General features: G+C 39.8%; 2 protein-coding genes across 10 annotated transcripts in view; one reads left to right on the top strand and one right to left on the bottom strand.

The window, feature by feature from the left end:
- Positions 1-21,735, top strand: part of MED12L (mediator complex subunit 12L) — a 326,631-nt gene that overhangs the window by 118,184 nt on the left and 186,712 nt on the right. The gene's annotated exons all lie outside the window — the stretch shown is intronic.
- P2RY14 (purinergic receptor P2Y14) lies at positions 1,216-14,275 on the bottom strand. Its single transcript, XM_005286929.4, has 3 exons — positions 14,135-14,275; positions 6,641-6,747; positions 1,216-3,760 (listed from the first exon to the last, which is right to left on the bottom strand). Exon 3 carries the CDS (start codon positions 3,734-3,736, stop codon positions 2,744-2,746), a length of 993 nt encoding a protein of 330 aa, XP_005286986.1. The 5' UTR covers positions 3,737-3,760; positions 6,641-6,747; positions 14,135-14,275; the 3' UTR covers positions 1,216-2,743.

The raw sequence follows: 21,735 nt of genomic DNA, 5'->3' as shown, positions 1-21,735 counted from the left end.
AGACACCAAAATATAGTTGGATCAATGGCTATGAATGCACTATTCTGCATCAAAGTTACCCAGTGACGGATTGTTTTTTAATAAGGCAATATAAAGAAAATAAGCCCAAAATGTAGTATTTCTTTGAAAAAAAAAAAAAAAAAAAAAGCATAGCGAGCAGCATGTTTTCCGTTGTAACTCCCTAATATGTATCTAGTCGTTCAAAGTCATAACATGTCAACCTGTTGGGGTGGGGAGGAAAGATTTTTCCAGAATATAGATATGTTTGCATAAATTACTTTCTAGTAGTGAAGATGAGGTTTCACAAAGGCATGTGACAGAAGCAGTTTTCATGTCACTATACTAGTACTCTTTCACTGACCCTTTTGTTTAGATAATGCAGCATATATAAAGGGGCACCTATTAAGGCACTAAGTGCTCTTGCCATAAATTACAATAATAAAATGAAAATTGCTCACAAACCAGTAGATTTCCCTCCTTGACAAATCTGGATTTCTCTTGCTAGGAGGAGCTAGTCTACCAATGTAACCAGTGCAGTTTCTCTACAGACACTGTTCTGTAACCAGACTGACGTGTCAAGGAGACCTGAGGCAACATGACAAATATTGTTTCTGATCTTAAAAGAAAGTTCAGACTAGATATGAACCTAAGCTGTGACATTCAGATAAAAATGTAAACCTCTGTAAAATGTGGGGATGTGAGAGTCTGGGATTATGGTGTGGGACCACTTCCGATTCAAACAGTAATATCAAGGGGATTCTAGATGGTTTTCCAGAAATGTGGTGGTTACTTTCTAGTCCCCTAGGGCAAATCTGGCATAGGTCAAGAGTGACAAAAAGCCATTGCTGTGGGTTGGTGCTCTCAAATCAGTTCATGCTAGAAATGGCCTCAACAAACAGATTAGGGATTCAGTGAACGCATTTATTTACTGATTATCAATACAGCCCATAGCCTTGTCACCAGGATGCTTTATTTTTAGTTAAAAATGCATATTGGTTATGAACTACCCTTTCATCCTGAGAGACTGTCCTTCCAGAACAGTGGTAAGGCAAATTGGCAGGATCCCTGTTGGAAAAACTCATGTTGTTTCCAGTGATAGAGAGTAAAACGGAAAGCTTCCATTTCCAGTGGAGTCATCTGGAATCTTTTGTAAGCATTACATTCACTTGCCCACTCCCCATGTAAAATTATAAAATCCAAACAAACAAATCTAGCTGCATTGAAAAAGAGGTTTTATTTTTTTAGTACAAACACAATAAAACATGTGAGATGCACAATAAAACATATTTCATTTATTTTTGTGTGTATATATGGGTAGTTTTCAGCCCTTTGTACAAAGAAAAACAATGTAACATAGTGCCAGAAACAAAGCAAAAATACAAAATCATTCTTTCCAGGTACACAAATGTCCTGTTTTAAAGAGAAACTAATAGCTCTGAGTTTTAGGTACAAACTGCTAGTTTCAGTAGACTTTCCTCGCCTCCTAAAAATTCACTGTTAGTGAAGTCACAGCCACTTTGCCTTGCAGGGTCTCTGGTGAAGCCTAAACTGCATGCTAGACGGGGATTGTTCATCCCATAGATATAGTAATGACTCAGACTCTTAAATTAGATAGGAATTTTCCATAAAGATTTCAAATAGATTTTCATGTACTATAAAATTACCTCCTGTGGCTAAATCATTCTAGGATTCCCCAAGCTCTACATAGAGCCTTGAGGATCTGAGCTTTGTTACACCTTTATTCTTTCCTATTTTCCTTCAACTGTCCTACGGTTGGCTGGGTGGAGCCGTCTCCAGAATCCTTCATCTCAGCTCTTCATTTTGGTAGAGATTAATACAGGGCTCTCTCTTCCCTTCAGGGGCTGAGTTCTCTAACTTGGCCTCTATCAGCCATTCCAAAACAGTCTGATGCTGAAGTCAGAAGTGGTAGAAGATCTCCTCCATCCCTGAGCTGGGCAAACAACTGTTTTTTTTAAATCCAACGTCAGTTGCAAAAAATAGGGGAAAAAATCAGTTTGAGTTGAAATTGTTGAATCAAAAAGTCTGTTCCAGAGTGAGAATTTGAACCTGGGTCTATCACATTCAAGATGGGTGCCCCAACCACTGGGCTAAAGGTTATGAGTGGGGGATAGTGTCACCAGCACAATAGCGTCACTACCTCCTCATCTTTCTCCTCCTCCTTCCTCTAGCCATTTTGTGAATGCCCAAAACTATATTTGTGTCAAATTCACGAATAGTTGGAAGGCAACTGAAACTGCATTTTTCGTGGAGTAAGCTTTGTCCAAAATTTTTTGTCCAGCTTTGCTCTTTAGTCACTCCCAAGCCCTTGTTGCTAGCTTGCACTTCTTATGTGCTCCAGGTTGGTTTATGGAGGCTAACAGGCTGCAGCTGTTGCATAGTTCTGCTGGTTAATCCTTGCCCCTCGCATAGAACCCTGGCCTGGATATCCAGCTTTCTACTCCAGTCATTCTCCTGCCTGTCCTAGGCCACAGACAACTAATATATTCCATTATAAGAAGTTATAGTTTGAAGTAATCTGGAAGTAGTGCATAGTACGATATGTGGTAATACTTTTTAATATGGAAAACAAACAGCTGAAATGCTTTTTAAATTGACACCTTGTGTTTATTGTTGCACCTGCTCTTCGTTTATCCAATTCCTTTGTTAACTGCTTTGCAAACTGGAATAATTTTCCATACTGTATCTTATAAGGGATATGTGAATGTCTGAAATAATTATGCTGTCATGTAGTGTTTGACCTTCTGGATCTAGAGTTTTCTATTTCACCTGAAGTTGTCAGCTTGAGATGCAGTTTTTGGTATAACTTTTCTCTAAAGGGCTTACAGAGAAATAAATAAATAATGGGATCAAGGCACACATTTGCAGCGGACAGTAACAGAGTAAATTCTTTTCCATAGTACAGATTTTTGCTTGACTGACAGGAGAACTGAGACCCAGTTTGACTTAATGTGTATGGAAGTCTGCAAAGATGATATGGCACAAAACAAATGACAAATACAAACATGATGCTGAATATATTGCGATTGATTTTTTCCTTAGTTACTGTTGAATTTCTCCTGAACTTTCTGTAGGAACTATATATTTTTCTTGTTATTGCACTGTAAAAAATGATTAACAGAAGAAACACAGTCCAGAAAATTCCTAGGCAAATATAGTTTGAAGCCTTATGCCACTGTAGACCAAGCTCACTTTTAAAAGTTACACACTTTCTGGAATTCTTCTCTGTAGGATGTTGATTAGTTAAAATAATATTTGGAAATGATAAAAACATGAGCAATGCCCATATGACTACAGAGATAATCTTGCTGTAATTAACTGTGTGAACAAAGGAGGTAAGCAGAGGCTTTACAATTTTGTAGTATCTGTCAAACCCTATGAGGCCAAAAAATATTATTCCAACGTACATATTTAGGTAAAAAATAACAGCAGAAAATCGGCAGACAAAAATGTTGAGCTGCCAAGGCCCAATTTCTGAATCACTAAGAATTTTGAAGGGGAAAGTCAGACTCATAAGAAGGTCGGCAACAACAATGTTCTTGAGATAGACGACAAAGCTTTTCTTGCTAGGAACATGTAGAAAAATCCATGCTGCTACACCGTTTAACAGGATTCCTCCTATGAAAATAAATCCATAAGCCACTGGAATGACATGAGTAGTTATTATTGAGCTGTTAGTGCAGTTGTTTCCTGAAGCATTTACGCTTGAGTTGGACATCTTAGAATATTTCAGTCTGTGTTCCTGAAAGCAGAGGAAAAACAGTGTTACCAGTAAGATAAATTGGATGTATCTTACTGTGTTCATGTTGCAGTTGTTTCCATTATTATAAAGTTAACATTGATGTCCTTTGCTGTATCATCAGTATGCTTTTCAGGAACCAAAGTAAATATAATTTCCAACAAATGTGCTTAGTATAAATGTCTAATTGCTGGTGTTGGTCCACTCTTTTGGCTCTGTCTATGAGTGAATAGTATTGTTTTAAATAAGAAAACAATAGATTCTCTAAGTCCTTGATGCCTTTCTGCGAGTAGGTGCATGTTGCACGTGCTAAACCCTGTTCTTGTTCAGGAGGTTTATTCTCCCCCCCCCCCCCCCCCAAAAAATGGGGAAACTTGTAGGATGATCTGGTTAAAATACCAAGGTGATCATTCACTTAGTGATCTCAATTTTGTAAATTTTGGGTGTCTACTGGAAGAAAAGCCTACTTACAACATTACTTATGTTAGAAGAAAATGTAGAACAGGTATTTTTTTTTTAAATTTTCAGCACCGCTGATTTCCCAGCACCTTTAGTGGACTACAAAGTTGCACCCTCTGAGCATGGAGGGTTCCAGACACAGCAGAATCTATGAAGTTCTGTTCTGCAGGAGTAATATGTAAGGCATGTAGCGGAGACAAGATTGATGCTAGTGGGGGCGAGACTGGTGGATATATCCCTGCCCAGATCCGTTGCCCACTAGGGCTGTAGAGGCTGCTCCAGTCCTGAGGCTGGAGTAGCAGCTGCACAGTCACTCAGTTGATACTATGTTACTTGGGGAGTAGGCTGTCTTCCGGTCATGCCCCCATGGAGATATCAACTCCAGTTACTTGGGCTAGGTACTGGGAACAGGATTTGAAGCACTGTATATGTGGTTTAATGAATGCAGATATATGCAGTTACAAAGGTCTGGAGTTTTGAACTCTAAGGCCGGTATACTATAGATATGCGGTATGTTATTAGAAGGTGTTAGGGAGGGAAATGTTGCTTCAGCAAATTTTATATTCTGTATGTTGCACTTGTAAACAAGAGGCTGGTGAAGAACACTAGATAGTGCCAGCATTCCTTACGTTCTGTTGAAGGAAAGCCTTAGAGCAAGCTGTGCTAGCTGCACTTATCTTAGTTGTTAGTAGCACAATTATAAGGATACATTTGTACACTAGCATAAGGTGTAAGCTAGAATTGTCTTTTAAGGCTCCTCAAATTAAAACATAGATCATTTCTTCGTGGTCGTCAGGAAATCACATCTGCTGCCTGCTCTGCTATTGCTTTTAAAGGTTTATGTGAGTCTATTTTTCTTGTTAGGAACTGAAAAACCAATACTGTATATTGCTGCTGTATTTGGCAAACTAAAACTTTAAGAACAACTGAGAAAACAAAGCTCTCTGATGTCCCTTTGAAAGTAAAGCTTTTGCTTGTTGTCATAAGCTTGATTTGCAATGGTCACAAGTGAACCAAAAGTCAAGAATATCAGATCCATGGGATCTCTGTGCGTGGGAGGCTGGAACTCAGACACAAGCTTGTGGTCATTTTAAATACACTACATGGGAAATTTTCTTAGAAATAGAACTGCATAGTTGGGTCACTTTTTTGCATACTGTATTTGAAACATCCCTTTTAAAGAGAGATTGTCAGGTTTTAAGTCAGTCACCTTTAACTTGGAATAGGATGGCATATGGTATATCAAGGGTCCCAAATTCTCCCAGTTATAGGTTCAGAGGCCCACAGTTAAACCTCTTCCTAGTACATGCATCCAAAGGTCAACAAGTTTAAACTCTAGCTGTCAATTTTAGTTGGGAAAAGCGGTGTGTGTGTGTGTGTGTGTGTGTGTGTGTGTGTGTGTGTGTGTGTGTAAAGGTGAAGGGCTGTTAGACTATAGTCACAATGTTAATAGATGGGGAGGATTGTTAAAGGGTAGTAAGGTTAATTCACCTAGAGCTTGGGAAAAAATGATCAAATATAGGAAGATAAAAAAACTTGCTACAATTTTCCCAACTGAAATGGCTAAAGCTAGATACCTAAATCCCTATTTAAGCACCTAAACATAGTCTTATTTGTAGATGGGCTGGGCACCCACAGCTCGTTTTAAATCGATGGGAGTTGCAGATACTCAATATCTCTGAAAATCAGACTACTTTTATTTAGGTATTAAGGCATCTGTGTTTGAAAACTGTAGTCCTTGGCTACTGTCCTCTTCCCTAAACCCTTGTTTGTACTGTATATTTTCTGTTTAGACCGTAGGCTCTTCTGAGCAGGGAGCTGTCATGTTTGTCAAATGCCTCAGAAACATTCGGGTGCTACATAGAAAATGAGCTCTATGCACAAAAATTTAGCTAACAGCAAGTGGTTCTGTATTAGTAAAGAGTTTGGGCAAGTTCAGGTGATAGTCCTTGCGCAGATCCCACAGACTCTGGAGGGTTGTCTCGATGGTGTTGGCATCAAGAGGTGGGTATAGAAGAGCTTTGTATGTTGTCTCTAGCTTAAGTCCAAGACAGAGGATTCCTTAGAGGAAGATTAAACTTTCAATTTGTGCTTAGTTCAGCTTCATTTTAACAGTTATATACACCTCTACCCAGATATAAGGCTGTCCTCGGGAGCCAAAAAATCTTACCACGTTATAGGTGAAACTGCGTTATATTGAACTTGCTTTGATCCACCGGAGTACGCAGCCCCGCCCCTCCGGAGCGCTGCTTTACCGGTGTTATATCCGAATTTGTGTTATATCGGGTCATGTTATATTGGGGTAGAGGTGTAGTTCATAAATATATTATCTAGACTATACAAGCTGGCTATATCTAGTGAGTGGCTGAAATCACACACAGGACAGAATCTGCAAGTCAACTGAAACTAGGAGCATATCCTTACCTATCTTCTTCTGATTTGATAGGTTGCAGTGTTCATTTACCGAGGTGTCAGTGTTTTGAGGGAGTTTTGCATCCCAAGGGACAGGGACTTTTCCTTTCTTGGGTAATCTGTACATAAAATGAAAAAAAAAATAGTTGTGTGTCAATGGTTACATATCTCCTTAAAGAGTATTATAGGGGGAGCTGACAGTAACCCCTGCATTTAAGTTGCCTAATATTTAACACTATAAAAGATTGTGGAGGCCTTTTATTGAGAAGCTCTAACACTTCTATTGTTTGTAGCAGGCCTTTAAAATTTGGCAGGGACAAAGGCCCAGGGCTAGAGACTTCTGTTTTGCACATCGTATGAAATTTCATTCCGGTTTGACTGAATTATAACCTGATAAACGTAGTCATTTCCCTGCTGTGGCTTATGTTACTCAGGAAAATTTTGGTAGTGCCTCAAAATAACTACGAACGTTCTAAGAGCCAGGCCCATGCTGCATTGGAAAGCCAGGCAGTTACTGGAGCAGCTGTCGTGAAAAGGTGTGGTGTATATAGCCCCAGAGTCCCATATCCTTCTCTGTGGACACCACATGAGGCTCACTACATTTTTGGGGAGGGGAGGGACGAGCTGGGCTGGAGTCCTGTAAGTTTCCTGGCCCCACCATATAGCACTAGCAGCTCATCCCTATCCCTCTTATTTAAAAAAACAAAAGTCTTTAGCTAACTCAGTTTTTTAAAATCTTTATCACAAATGTAGAACACTTTTACACTAAAACTACTATATTAATTATCCTTTTTTAATAGTGCATTAGAAAATCCACTTAGTTGCTACCCTATTTTTATCCTCATGTGAGAGCAATAATGCCTAAACAGACTTTATTCTTTTTTGCTCATTGGTATTGGAAACTGTTATCCTTGAACAGAAGTTCTTAAAATAGCCTGTGTAGTTCTTGTTGCCAAGGCTGTATCTTGCTTTTCACTAATCACTGTGGTCGTATACTGCACATTTGGTTTGGGTATCCCATGAAGATGATGCTAGAATTCTGTACTATACATCTTTATTGTTTATAAATTTGTATCTGCATACACAGCTGTCTGAACAGTGCTTCAAATATATCATTTTTAGGCTTGCTAACATGAGTAGCAAGTTTTTCTGACTTGATGCGTGCCACCACCACTCTTCAAAAATAAAATTAAAAAGCAATATCTTATGTAGTGATCCAATATCAAAGATCCTAATGTAATGGCCTCAGCACAATAGCTGCTCCACTAAATAACTCCTCATTTTCTCTCTAGTAACTCATCATTTTCTACCCTCCTATGCTTTGACAAAAAATAGATATGCCCCTGTGCAGCTGTTGCTGCTCCCTCCTCTCTATGGGGAAGTTTGTGGCAACTGGACCTCTGTAACCACAAAGCCATTGGCCATGTCCTCCCTCTTTCCATTGCATATACTGCTGTTCTGTGGTGGCTCATGTGAAGGTGGCATAGAGACCAGCCCAACCACATGTAGGGGATATGCAGTCCTTCATACTTGTTCAATAGCTGTCCCTCACACCTCCGCAACAGGAATGTCTTAGTTCCAATATTGTTAGGGGTTTTATATTTACGTAGAAACAGCCTCTACTAAGCTTAGAATTGACACCTGTATGTGTGTTTTTTTTCTTATCCAAGACAACATAAGTTTCCCAATAAACCACTATCTGCCATTTGATTTTAAGTGTGTGGTTGAGGGATCTGTCTTTGTCAGTTAACTTGGAGGTGAGGGTGATATACCAAGTGAAGGTAGGAAAACAGTGTCTTTCCTTGCTAGTAAATTTGCTGTGCGAGAAAGATTATAATACACACATTGGTTAGCAAATTTAATTAACCAGTTACCTCTACTAGCTTTTTCTTGGTTCTTTGGATTTGTGTTCCTTACTTAAAGTACAGACTGTACAACTATTATGAATTTGAGTTTTATTAACCAAAATAGCTTTGAAAGCAAATAAGAAATTATGGAAAGCAAAATAAAGATTATCAGATGATAACATTTACAATATTGAAAATTGAGCTTAACATGGGATGTTATAATTTTCAAGAGATAAATGAGTTTAATTAATTCAAGGTCTCATTACAGTCTTGTTTCAAAGACAAACTTTTATCCTTGTTCTACATTAGTCTGGGTGGTGATTTTGGTATCAGCATGGAACTATGGATCTTTAAACATAGATCCAAGTAGGATCAGTTCATATGTGAAACTCTGTGCAATTGCCAGTCACACAGATAATCAGGCCTTATGATCATTTAGGCTTTAAAATATTTAACTTCATATTGACCTCTCAACATAGCATTTAAATGTATCAGTTTATTTAGTACAAAACAAACAATTTATTAGACAGACAGCTGTTAGAAATATAATATTTATCTTATTAATCTATTTAAAATAGATAGCATCGCCTGAATTGTATAATACTTTGTGGTCAGGTTGCCTAGGCAATGAGACTTCCTCAAACTGAAAGCATCTATTAAAATAATGCTTTTAGATGGGTTTAATTTTCTGATATAGTTTCTTAAAGCTTAATTAATACCCTTTTAGATTTATCTAATAAGCTTATACCTTGATACTGTATGAAAAAACCTAGTGTGATCTACTCTGTCTCTGTTGCACATAAGTGTAAAACATATAAAATGGAACAAAAAGGTAAAAGAGGAAATTACTTTACAGCTTAGCAAGAGTTTGTGGTTATCTGACTGGTTTGCTATTGTAGATACTCAACCTGTGTGAAACACAGAAACTCCTGTGTCTGACATGCTCTAAATGTTTAGGGCTAGAATATGTCAAGATTCTGGCCTTTGCAGCTACATGATTAAAATGCTTGTATTCCTTCTATATTTAAATGCCTATCCCTACCATACATGGATTCCAAAACCATTGACTCATTTCCTGATGTACTACAATTTGTCTGTCAAATTCAGAAGTCTAAACATACAGTTCATAACCTCCTTTTTACTGAGTACCAAACAAGATTTGCACAAACAATCAGGCAAATAACATAACCTTTGACTTCTATGTGTGAGATGAAAGACTAATTTTTTTTCCTGCTCCCTTCCCTGATTTTTAAGCATTTTTCTCATCCTGATGCAAATGGCTGCTCTATATCTACAGAAGACATTAGCAGGCTATTTTTGGAAACTAGTGCAGCTGCTAGATTAGTTAATAGGCTATACGATTCATGGGTGCAAGAATGGTTGACAATAGTTATTGGCTCTGGAATCCTCTCTGAATGGGAAAACAGTTCTACCCAGGGTGGCAAGACCATGCCGAATGTTAAATTTGAGTGCTTTGGTGTCATGAAAAAACCTAGATAAAAAGGAAGTAGAGTATTTTTTTTTTTAAGCCATAAACATTATACAGCAGTTACAAATTATGCTGCAATCCATATTTTGAGGTATAGCTATTTTTAAAATACATTTTGTATCATAGTTTGGAACACAGGAGGTGCCCCGGAGTATGTGTAGGCCTCAGCCAACCTTGGGTGCTTGAGTGCCTTGAGATAGAGCTCAGCACATCCTGTTCTGAAAACCCAGGCCCTGACCACTTCAGCTAAATGAGGCTACCCTTTAGTCACCTGCCAGTCTAAGGCCTTTAGCAGAGAGCTGTGGTACACACACACACTAGCCAGTTCTTTATGGACCTGCCTACAGGAGAAAAACTAACTATTCTGGATAATGATATTTAGCAGTGTGTTCTCCCTGGCCTGCTTCATTTGGTATTGAAAATGGTTTAACTGTTTGAGAAGATCATGGAGTTTAAGGCCAGAAAGGACCACCAGATCATCCGGTCTGACCTCCTGTATATCACAGGCCACCAACACCTCCCCGCGTCCACACACTGAACTCAGCAAGTGAAATTGGACCAAAATGTTACAGACCACGGGAGATTAAACTATTATGTGCCACATGCAGAAAATAGGAAGGACTGAGGTTCACCAATGCCAGAAGCCCCTGGAATGGCAGGGAATTGATGAAGTGGAATATACCCAGATGTTCTCTGGCAAGTGACCCCATGCCCCACACTGTAGAGGAAGGTGAACCCTCCCCCACCCATATCCCTGTCAATCTGATCTATGGCTATCAGTTAGATCCTGAGTATGAGAGCAAAGAACAGGCCACCAAGCACTTGTGTATGAGAAAATTCTCAGGACCACCTCAGAGCACTGGCCCAACCCGACCAGCGTCTCATCTCCAGTTGTGGCCATCTCTGAAGCTTCAGACAAAGGAGATGCTCTCTTCTCCCCCTACCCCCTGCCGCAAAGAATACATTTCAGTGGAAGAGTCCCTCCTGACCCCTGCAAGCGACCAGCTGAAGTGCTGAAGCATGAAATTTTGGGAACAAAATAGATGAGACAAAATAGATCCAACATAGTTACAGAAAAAGCATGGTTTATCTTGACTAAACTAACTTGAGTTAAAAGCACGATTGCCCAGTCTACAGTAGGATTTTAATGTGTGCTAATAAATTAGTTATGTTTAAAACTGCACCTTTTCCCTAGTGTGGGCATGGCCTTTGAGGGTAAAGGACAAGAGAGGACCTATTGCTGAAAAACATTCAGAAATATGTTGTTTTCCTAAAATAGAGAAGGTCTACAATACCTCCTTGGCTGATTAAAACCCCAATCTCTAACAACATTCTATTAAGTAAACCCCTCTCTTTCCTTGTCTCTGAATTTTCTAACTTCTTACCATGATATGCTAAAAAATTAAAATCCCACCATAACTTCATTGTTTTCATCATAACTCACTAGTTTTACAGTTTCATATATGTAAAGTTATTTCAGCTATTTCAGCAGCATCATTTTTAGCCAGGTTTCTCTTTAGGAGTGTGCAGTGCATATGTTCCCTTACGTTGGCATGTAGAATACATGCACTGCACATCCCTCTTCCCCCAGCGAGGGTATAAGTAACAGTGTAGATGGTGAGGCACTGCTTAGATGAGTAAAGACACGCTTGAACTCTTAGGGAATGTCCCCTACACAGCTCTCTACAGGCCCAAGCAGTGCCTCCCCCATCTACACTGCTGTTTCTAGGAGTGGAGTGTCCAGCTGACTCACCACCGCCGGAATCTTTCCCTATTGCCAGACTCTTTCACTGTCACGTGTATCTGTGCATTGCAGTGTGGATGCACCCTGCTTTTCACTTCAGCATATGGATACACATAACCTACACACCGCCACCAGTGGTGTGCAATGTAGACATACCCTGTGCATAGTGTGCATATTTTTATATTGCACTATCTAGGGCTGATAATGATCAATGAAGATTTACTGTAACTTAACATAAAAATCTCTCCAAATTCTTCAACTGTGCATGGTTTGGTCCTGCTTCCCGAAGGATGCATTCAATAATGGAATAGCCATCTTCAGTTCGTGTTTACACTAGTTTCTTATTTTCATAATCAAACATATAAAACACCTTGCACCCTGATGACAGCTGTCCAAGGACAGTGATTTTAAAAAACTGGTTTACACCTGGAAAGTGAACCTTGTAGTGTAAAAGAACTTTCCTTCAGTTCGTAAAGACTAGCCAGGTCATGTTATTCTTTAATGTAATGGGCTAGTATTAATTTTCTGTCAGCAACAGGTTTTGTTAATCAATTTGTAAGCATTTGTAAATGGCTAAGCAGCTGGTGACCACTGCTTATCACACTTTTTCTAATAGTCTTATTAAGCCCTTGTGTTCCCTCCATCTTTCATTGTATCCCCCTGTTGCCTCTCATCTTATACTTAGATTGTAAGCTCTGTGGGGCATGGACCATGTCTTGGTACATGTTTTTACAATACCCAGCATTCTAGAGACCCAATTGTTGATTGGGAGTCCATTAGGCACTACTGTAGTACAGAAAATAATTATTTTACTTAAATTTGTGGGCCTCAGATCATCAGACCTTGCTCAGCTTCCTCTGTCAGGAAGTCTTTTACAATAGGCATGTTTAGTGTGGATGGTTTTTTATAATGGAGACTTTACAGACCACACTTATTACATTAATTTAGGTTATAACAGACACTTTATTGGCATTTATGAGTGGCTTCTTATACCCTGAAGGGAAAAGCAGGAGGGTATAGAAATCAATTGCTGTAGATACCGTTAATTTTCTCCTTAAAAGTAGAACACCAAATTCACCGGAACCTACCACAAAGCTCATGTAGTTGGGGATGGAGGACACCTAAAGGGGGTAAAGTTTTGTTCGCTCACTGCAGCACCCATTTGTAGCCAGTTCATTTGTTCTTACTGTCCAAGATTCCCAATCAGTATCTATCCTTGCTTTTCCCCCTCAAAGTGTAACATTGTCTCATTTTACTGATCGCTAAAGGTTACCATTTTCTTTCTGGAGAGTCTGTTCTTGTTTCTGAATTTTAGACTAGGCTCTAAAGTAATTAAATAAGCATTTATGATTAAAGGGCTAGATTTGTTGATTTGTGCAAACTCCTGTACTTGCAGGAAGGCCCAATGAAGTCAGTGGCACTTCAGGGGTCCCCTTTGTTTGCATGTAGAGCTATTTGTAGCATCTAGCCTAGATATTGGACTTATTTCCAATATATGAATTAAGCTTTGAAAAGCTCCCGTATGCAGTCAACCACAAGGTATTTCATTAATTGGAAAATAGGAGGAGTAAGGGGAAAAGTTGACGTGGGCATGTGATGTGTACATGATGATCCTGACCCTCAACAGCAGAAGATTAAAGAGAGATAATATTTGGCATTTAGAAATATCAGCCATATCAAAATTTTGGTTCCTTTAAGCCATGTAAAATACTTTGTATGCATTAACATTTTTATTGTCCTTGAAAGCGAATATTTGAGGATGCAAGAGGTATTTTTTAAGAAATGGCAAATGAGAAGGAATTAAAAATATTCCTTTTTATAATTTCATGTCTGTTGAATAATATATCTAACTATTTTAATAAAACTCCTTGACTTAATATTAAAAGCATCAGACAATGGAAACCTTCCTTAATTTTAAATATTTATATTCCATTGATCACTGAAAACTAAACGAAAATCTTGGGGTGGGGAAGGGGAAAGCACTGCTTAAAACAAGAAAAGGGAAAAACAACACAAACAAAAGCCCACGCTTTAGGAAATAAACCTTAAAACTACATATAAAGATGGAAAAGTCCTTACCTGTATATCTGTAGGAGGTCAGACTAGATGATATTATATTTGCATACTATGTGAATGGTTTCCTGTCCACACTTACTTTATCATTTTAAAGCATTTTCTTAAACACATCTAACTAATAATTATAAATGTATATTAACAAAAATGTAGGATTGTATAAAATATATTTTTAAAAGATGTAAAATTAAAGTGATCTTTTAATAGGAGAAGCAATTAAATATAAAACTTTACGTATGATTCTTGTTGCTAGTTTAAGGCTAAACAAATATATTTCAGGAGAAAGCATATACTAATGTATTGGAATATATTACAGCAAAATGTTTTAAATTATAGCATTTTCTTTCACTCACCAATTATTATGTAATCTTCTCTGTGGTATCCGTTAATGTTGTTCCTTAGCAATCAGATATACTCTCAGTTCTAGAGTGAATATGCTTCACTCTGTTTTCTGCATAATCTTCTTAAGTAGTGGTAGTGCTTGAAACTGCTACTTTAGTTCCCAAACTGAAGTATTTAAAGGCTGGTTCGCATTGTCTTCATACTTAACCAAATGTGGTTTAAATGTCAAATACTGCAGATGGCCAGTACTATTTTTTTAATACTTAGATGTACTTCCAGGAAGCTCAGCTTTGAATTGTATTCAGAAGTTACAAATTTGCAACGTTTGGCAAAACACTAAACGATACAAAGCTGTTTTTTTGTGTGTGTTTTTTTTTAAATTGTTCTCATGCCTAGCTGTGACCTTCTCTAAGAAGTTAGTAAATTGCTTCTGTATTTATTAGTGGAAGTGTTCTAAATTGGAGGTCACGGGTTGCACTGCAGTTGCTTGCAGTGTGTTGCGAAAATCAGAAATATTTACTTTGAGGAAAAGCATGATACATCCTTGGGTTTTTTTTACATCTTATGATTACTCTAATCTTCTTGCCTGCCTCCCTCTCCACATGCTTTACTGGTAGGTTCCCAAATCAACCACAAAACCTGTAAAATTAATGGTGATACAAAAGTATGCATTCCTTACATTTGATTTTCACTTTTTAGTTATTTTCTTGGGAAAGCTCAAAAAATGTTGGCTTTTTCCCCCCTTCATCCCTAAAACTTACTCTTGTATTTTTTTCCTCCCAGGTTCACATTAAATATGTATTATGTTCATTTAAAAAAATAAAAACAATGTTGTTGTTGCAAAGTTATGCGATACAAAAATTAGGAAATGCCAAATTAAAGTTTCCTGTACAACCTTAGTTTGGTCCCCTGGTGCATATGCATTATGATAACCATGTTTCCTCCAAAGCCTTCTGCATAATTCAGTGCACAGGATGGATAGTGCGTTTATTGAATGGTTAGCTATTTAGTTGCATTTATGCTTGCCATTCAGTATGTGATCCTATGCCTTATTTATTACACAGCATCCAAACCTTGCTCTGAGTACAGAATTACTAATTTTCTCGTGGGCTTTTCTATGAGTGTCCATTACTGTAATATTAGAATTGTTTACAACCATTAATGAAGTTATCTTCACAACACTCCTATGAGATAGAAAGTGATATTACCCTGTTTTACCAATGAGTAACTGAGACACAGAGATTAAGGCCAGAATTGTCAAGTGACCACTAATTTTGGGTGCTGAACTTGAGATGCCTAGGGACTGATTTCACTCTACCATTTCTATAGCATTTTATGTTCAATGCACAGCTCACATAGATTTTGGTTGCAGTTGTGAGTATTCAGCGCTTTTGCAAATCTGACCCCATGTCTCAAGTTGGGCACGTATAAAATAAGTAACATTCAGTTAATGGCCACCTAAAAAATTTTTGGTTTATGGGACTTCACAAGCATCACATAGAAACTCTGTGGCAGAGACAGGGATAGAATCCAGTTCTCCAGGGCAGCATTCATCTTTCTTAACAATGAGATTATCCTCTCTTTTCCTGCAGTCCTCTTGCCTCATTCGCTATACACCTTCCAACTTCTGCAGGGAGGCAGGGTCCTATGGACAACTGCTTCCTCCACTACACACCCCTGACTGATTACTTGGGCACTGTCCTTTCTGTGCACTGAAAGAGGAAAGGATCTTGAAGGAAAAATGGTATGTGCTCATTAATTAAAGACTATCCTAATGCATATGTGCAAGGGAGTAGGGTGGATGCAAATTAAGGTTGCACAGGTAACCTTAACTCTGACATGTCCTCACTTTTTGGTGCTTTGCAACCTTAATGTTCTTTTAACATAGTTTCTGTGTGTATTTTCCTAGGTTTTTAAAAAAGCAAACTGAAAAAAAAATAGAAATTCTGTCATGTGGAATCATACCAAGCCTTACATGGGTCATCAGCAGGGTTGGAGCTTTTAAATCCACAGCACAGACCTCTGCCACTTGACCTGTGGAGTAACTGATAGCAGTAGCAGGTGGTTGTTCTCTGCGTGGACCAGCATTAGAGGTGGCTGAGGAAAAACTTTGACAGTGGGTTTCACAGGTATTTCCTAGATAGCAGATTAATGTTGACTCAGAAACATTGACTATTCCAAATTCTGGAAGGGGTGGAGTATGTTCTAGTGGTCACAGACCCTTCTTTCCTTTTCCACCCTATCTGCCCCCTCTGCCTGTGCTCCTAGCATGTACCCACTTGTATCCTGTCTCTGCACTGTTTCTCCCTTTTAACGTGTCTGTTTCTATCCCTCTAATTTTTCTCTGTCATTCCCTCACTCCCTGCCACTGCCTTGTTGCCCTCTGCAACCTGTCTCTGCTTCCTGCCTTCCACCTTCTCCACATGCCTCTTAGTTGCAGTCCGGTTGCTTCCTCTTCTGTCTGCTCTCGGTTCCTGTGCCTAGCACGTGCACAGCTCCAGCAGCTGGGAGGAGCAATTTTAGAGGCTTATAACTTGGCCTTTTATCGTCTCTGGGAAAATCTGTCCAGATTTGCCATCACATGACTGTCATCATGACCCTCCTGCCACAGCTCCAAAATATGGTGGCTCTGGGGTGTCTTAATGAAACAGTTGTAAGAGGTTTTTTAACTTGTAAAAATGTATTTTCCCCTCACCTCGCTCTGAGAAGGAGCTACACTGTTTTTGCTGAAACAGTGCAAAAATGTCACTCTGAGGCAAACATCTGGCAAGGGAATGGTTGAAGATTGGTAAAGTTATACACAATTGAAAACAAGTTCTTAAAATTGAAAATGTTAGGCAGCCTAGGTAAGAATTCCTTTTTCTTTTTCCTGTTGTCAGCATCCCTTCAAACTCTGTGTTGTATTTTTAGTCTTGTCTTCACTTTATTTTCTGTGAATCTGAATCCTTCCTGCATCATCAGATGCCACTCAGAGCACAAACAGGGCCACCATCCCCATCTATCCTGCCATTTGCCACAATGGTTACGTTGTTGTGCTTCTATAACTTAACTTTTTTTCCCTAGGAAAAACTGTTGGCCTGGAGATGCATGGACTGCATTTAAACTATTCCTACCCTTTGACCTGTCCAGCTTGGGTGGCCCTACCATGAGTTAAAAGTCCTGTGAGCATAGTTCTCAGTGTCACTGGAGCCCACAAGGCATTCACTTCCCCAGGGAAGCCTGTTTTCTCCCTCTCAATTTAAAACATTTATTTTATTTTAATCAGAAGACACTGTATGATGTCATGGATCTCATTTGCTATTTCTGGATGGTTGTATACCTAATGTAGCTTTTGAGAGGAATCTAGTGAGTGTCTCTGGTCAGATGCCAGACTTCATGAGGGGATTGGTGCATGAGCCCGTAGCAGTGCAAGCTATCTATCTTATTCATAATGAGGTCCACAGATCCAGGACATTTGGTCTCTGCTCTGTGCAGCCTTGGAGCTAGACCAGAGCTGTCAGTCTGTGGCAGGGGAGTTGAGGCTCCACCTCTGAGAAGCCTGCCAGTTTTCTTCCACCTTCACAGATGCTGGCAGACAACCAGCTCTTCTCTTCTGCAAAGTAAATAAAGAAGTCAATTAGCTTAAAATCACCAAGCTCTCAAGATCTACCTTTATTGGCAGAGGGGATTCCCTTCTCTTCTTACAGTCACCAGGGCACTCTACGCTCTCTGCTCATCCACGTAGAGTGCAGCAAGGTGGCGAAGGCTAGAGAGGGAAAGTCAGAAACTGTCATCTGCACCTCCCCACTGACTGAGTGAGTGCCTGCAGGGAGATCTGTGCCTGAGTGAGTGCCTGCAGGGAGATCTGTGCCTGTTCTGCAGAGACCCAGGCCCCGCTCAAGTGCTCAGGCAGGGGACAGAATTTCCTACAGCCTCTCTCCCCAAGCATGAGAACTCCAATGAAGCAGTGATAGCTCCTGAGAGCAAAATCCTCGGAGGCCACCACAGGCAGTGGTCCCCGCTCTCTCTGTGCTGGGAGTTTGAGTGAAGAACATCGAAGGGCCATGGAAACTTCCCTCCCAGCTGCTGGAGCCTGCATTCGTGGCCCCTACTGTTTGTATTGAGAAGCAGTTGCTCAGCCCTTCCCAACCGTGGCTGCTGCAAGTGGCAGGGTGCTATTGACAAGGATCCAGAATAAAGAGAGCCTAGTAAGATGCCTTGGGCCCAACCCCTCCCTCCTTTCTACAGCAGATTGGGTTCCGCTGGCTAAGGTTGATGCAGCCTGTTCTTTAGTCAAAGAGACAACCATTGCCAGAGAGGGAGACCTATTGTCAAAGGACTCCACCTTTAGGAGAATTGAATTGGCAACAAGGACAAAAATTTAAAGCAGCATCAGCTGCCGCTAGCTGCATCTACTTGTTTTGCTAGAGTGATGCTGGCCTGGGATGACAAATCTGGTACAGTACTGCTAAAGTACAAAAAAGCCTTTAATCTGGGCACATCTCTTGAAAAAGCAGTCCTTAGCTGATGCATTTGTATCTGATGCCTCCCTGAATGCTCGCTGTACTCAGCTAGGTCTATGGGCTACAATGTGGTAGCATACTGACACATGAGGCACTGAGTCTGGAAGTTAGAGTAAAAGGCTAAACAGCTTTTAGCTCATTCAAGATTCTCAAGGGGCAAGCTATCCAGTAATCCCGTGGGGAAAAAAACGGATAGTGGAATCACTGGAAAAAGATCAAGAAAGGCTGTAGTCTCCAACAAGCAGCATAGGAGAGACTAAGGACCTTACTCCAAACCAGTGCGGTCCTTTCATACTAGCCAGTGTAGAAAGCCTATCAGGAAATGACTCAGCTGCATCGGAGAAAAATAGAACAGATGTAGGGGACCACAAGAGAGCAGAGGTGAAATTTCCAATCAAACCCCAGCCTCTTCAAAGCAATCCACAAGACCCATCAGCAACTAAGTACAGGGTGGAGCACAAATTGGTGGTGGTCTTCTTCAGAAGTGCAGAGGGGATTATTCTTTGATTTTTTTCAGATACCCAGGACTCAGGTATATCCCATCTCCTAAATCAAAGGATCCTCAGAAGAGATGGGATCTACAGACAGCCATCGTAGATTTCCTATGAATAGGAGCAATAGAGTCTGTCCCTTCTCTACAGAAGGAACACAGCTTTTACTCCATCTTGTTCCACCATCAATAAGGGGGGCTTAATGGCATCAATAGATTTGAAAGGTGCCTCTCTCCATATCCCAGTTCAATGTGTTCTGTTGCAAAGGTGGCCAAAGGCACTCCTACATGCCTTCCCTCCCTTTTATCTTCTCACCCGAACACTACAGAAGATTAGGCAAGAAACACTGGTGATTCTGGTAGCCTCATTCTGGCCTAGGAGACTTTGGTTCTCTGATCTCCTCAACATGACACAAAGACCTCCCATCTGCTTTCCATCCAGAAGGGATCTTCTACTACGAGGGCCAATCATGCATCAGAATCCATACAATCTGATCCTAGACGCCTAGCATTTGAATGGAGCCTCTTAAGCCAAAGAGGAGGTTCAAAAGATGTAATATCTACACGTTTAGCTTCCAGAAAGAACTCCACTAACTCATTGTATCAGAGGCTTGGTAGAGGTTTACCCATTGGTGCCAGGACAAAGAATCTCATCGTTTTATCTGCAGCAGTACAACAGCTTCTCAGATTTCTTCAAGGTGGACTAAGACTAGGTTTGACAGCTCAAACACTCAAAGGTGAAGTTGCTGCTTTGTCTGGCATCCTTAGTGCAGCAGGCAAGAGGTGGATTTAATCTTACCCAGATGTCAAGAAGTTTTTCAAAGCAACCTTTTTATAATACGCTCCTGAAGTGTAGAGTTTCTTCATGGGATCTTAACCTCATCTCATTGTATCACAGTCCCTCTATCTGAACTGCTCATGAAGGTATCTAATTACTTGCTAATCATTAAGGTAGGCTTTTTTTATAGCAATCACCTCAGCTTGGAGAGAGTCTGAGTTTGGCGCTTTTTCCCTGGAACATCAATACTGTACGTTCCATAAAGATAAAGTGGTGCTCAGAACCGACCCTGCCTTCATATCAAAGATTAACTCCCAGCTTTCATAGAGCACAGGAAATTGTCCTTCCAGCCTTTTGCCTCGCCCCGTCACACCCCAAAAAGAAATTGTGACATACTTTGGACATCTTCAGAGCTCTCAAAGTATATGTACATTGTGCAGCTCAGTTCAGAAAGACAAATGCTTTGTGTTTTATCATTTGATGTCAAAGGAAAAGAAGGCCTGAAAATTTTCCATTTCCAGGTGGATAAGATATCGTATTTGAAGCATACAAATAATAGAATAACTCTGTTTTCCACAATGAGAGCTCCCTGAGAGCTGTGACAAGTTCATATGCAGAAAGATCTGATGACTCCTCTGAGGAAATCTGTAAAGCAGCTGCCTGCTCATCTGTTCATACCTTGTTCTCCAAAATCTATAAAATGGTCAAACAGTATCTGATGCTGCAATTGGTTGATGGGTGATTCATTCTATAGCATCCCCGTAACTATTAGGAAGCGTTACCTATTTCTCATTGGTACATAACTGTGTGTGTGTGTATACACACACACACACACACACACACACAGAGTTATGTACCGATAAGAAATAGGTAACACTTCCTAATAGTTATATATAAATTCCCCTTTCCCCTTCCGAGAGAGCATTGCTATGAAAATGGGTTTAATTTCACCACACTACAAATAAGAATAGGAAAATCTATCTGTGCCACGTATATCAGGTATTCTTACCTGAAAATTTCCTTTCTTGGAGTAATAAGATCCACAGATGAACCCATTCTGAATGGGCTGTTAATTGGGGAAAGTATGGGATTATTTATTAGCACTCAAAGTTAGTTCTTCATTTGAATTCCTTGCTCTGCCAGAGGATTATTCTGTTTGGTTTTAATGTTTAATTTTCCTTACTTATATAGAGTGGTTAGAGATTTCCTACTCCATGGAAGTGTCTCAACTCGCAGGTTTCTCAGAGGTGGAGCCACACCTCGCCTGCTACTGATTAGCAGGTCTGGTCTGCCTCAGTGGCTGCATAGAGCAGAGACCCAATATAATAGATCTGTGAACCTTGTTACTCCAAGAAAGGAAACTTTTAGGTAAGGCAGATACATTTTCCTGTTTTCACCTATTTTAACCTGTATAGTGACTATAGTCCAGTTTTGTAAACAATGTTTAGGTGTTGTGGTCCTCAGCATTGCAACATAAGTAATTGCAGCATAAGTAATTTTGGAGCCTAAATCTCATCTTCAAAAAGAATTTAGGCACTTAGGAGCCAAAATCCAATTGGCTGACCCAAAGAAATGCTCTGTATAAGCTTTGAAAGCTTCTTTCTCTCACCCACAGAAGTTGGTCCAATAAAAGATATTACCTCATCCACCGTGTCTCTCTAATAACCTGGCATCAACATGGCTACAACAACAGTGCATTGACTGTCAGTGGCAGTTTGGTTCCTAAGTACCTAAATTCCTTTTCAAAATGAGATTTGGGCTCCAAAATCAGCTAGGTTGTTGTAACACTGAGTGGGGTAATGCTGACTGGTAGAATACCTCTATTAATTTGAGCCTATAACT

This window comes from Chrysemys picta, chromosome 9 (genome assembly GCF_011386835.1).
Source record: "Chrysemys picta bellii isolate R12L10 chromosome 9, ASM1138683v2, whole genome shotgun sequence".
Lineage (NCBI taxonomy): Eukaryota > Metazoa > Chordata > Testudines > Emydidae > Chrysemys > Chrysemys picta.
This window is presented reverse-complemented; position numbering and strand designations above follow the sequence as displayed.

Coding starts and splice junctions, on each gene's coding strand:
- P2RY14 (XM_005286929.4), bottom strand. CDS start 3,736: ATGTCCAACTCAAGCGTAAATGCTTCAGGAAACAACTGCACTAACAGC.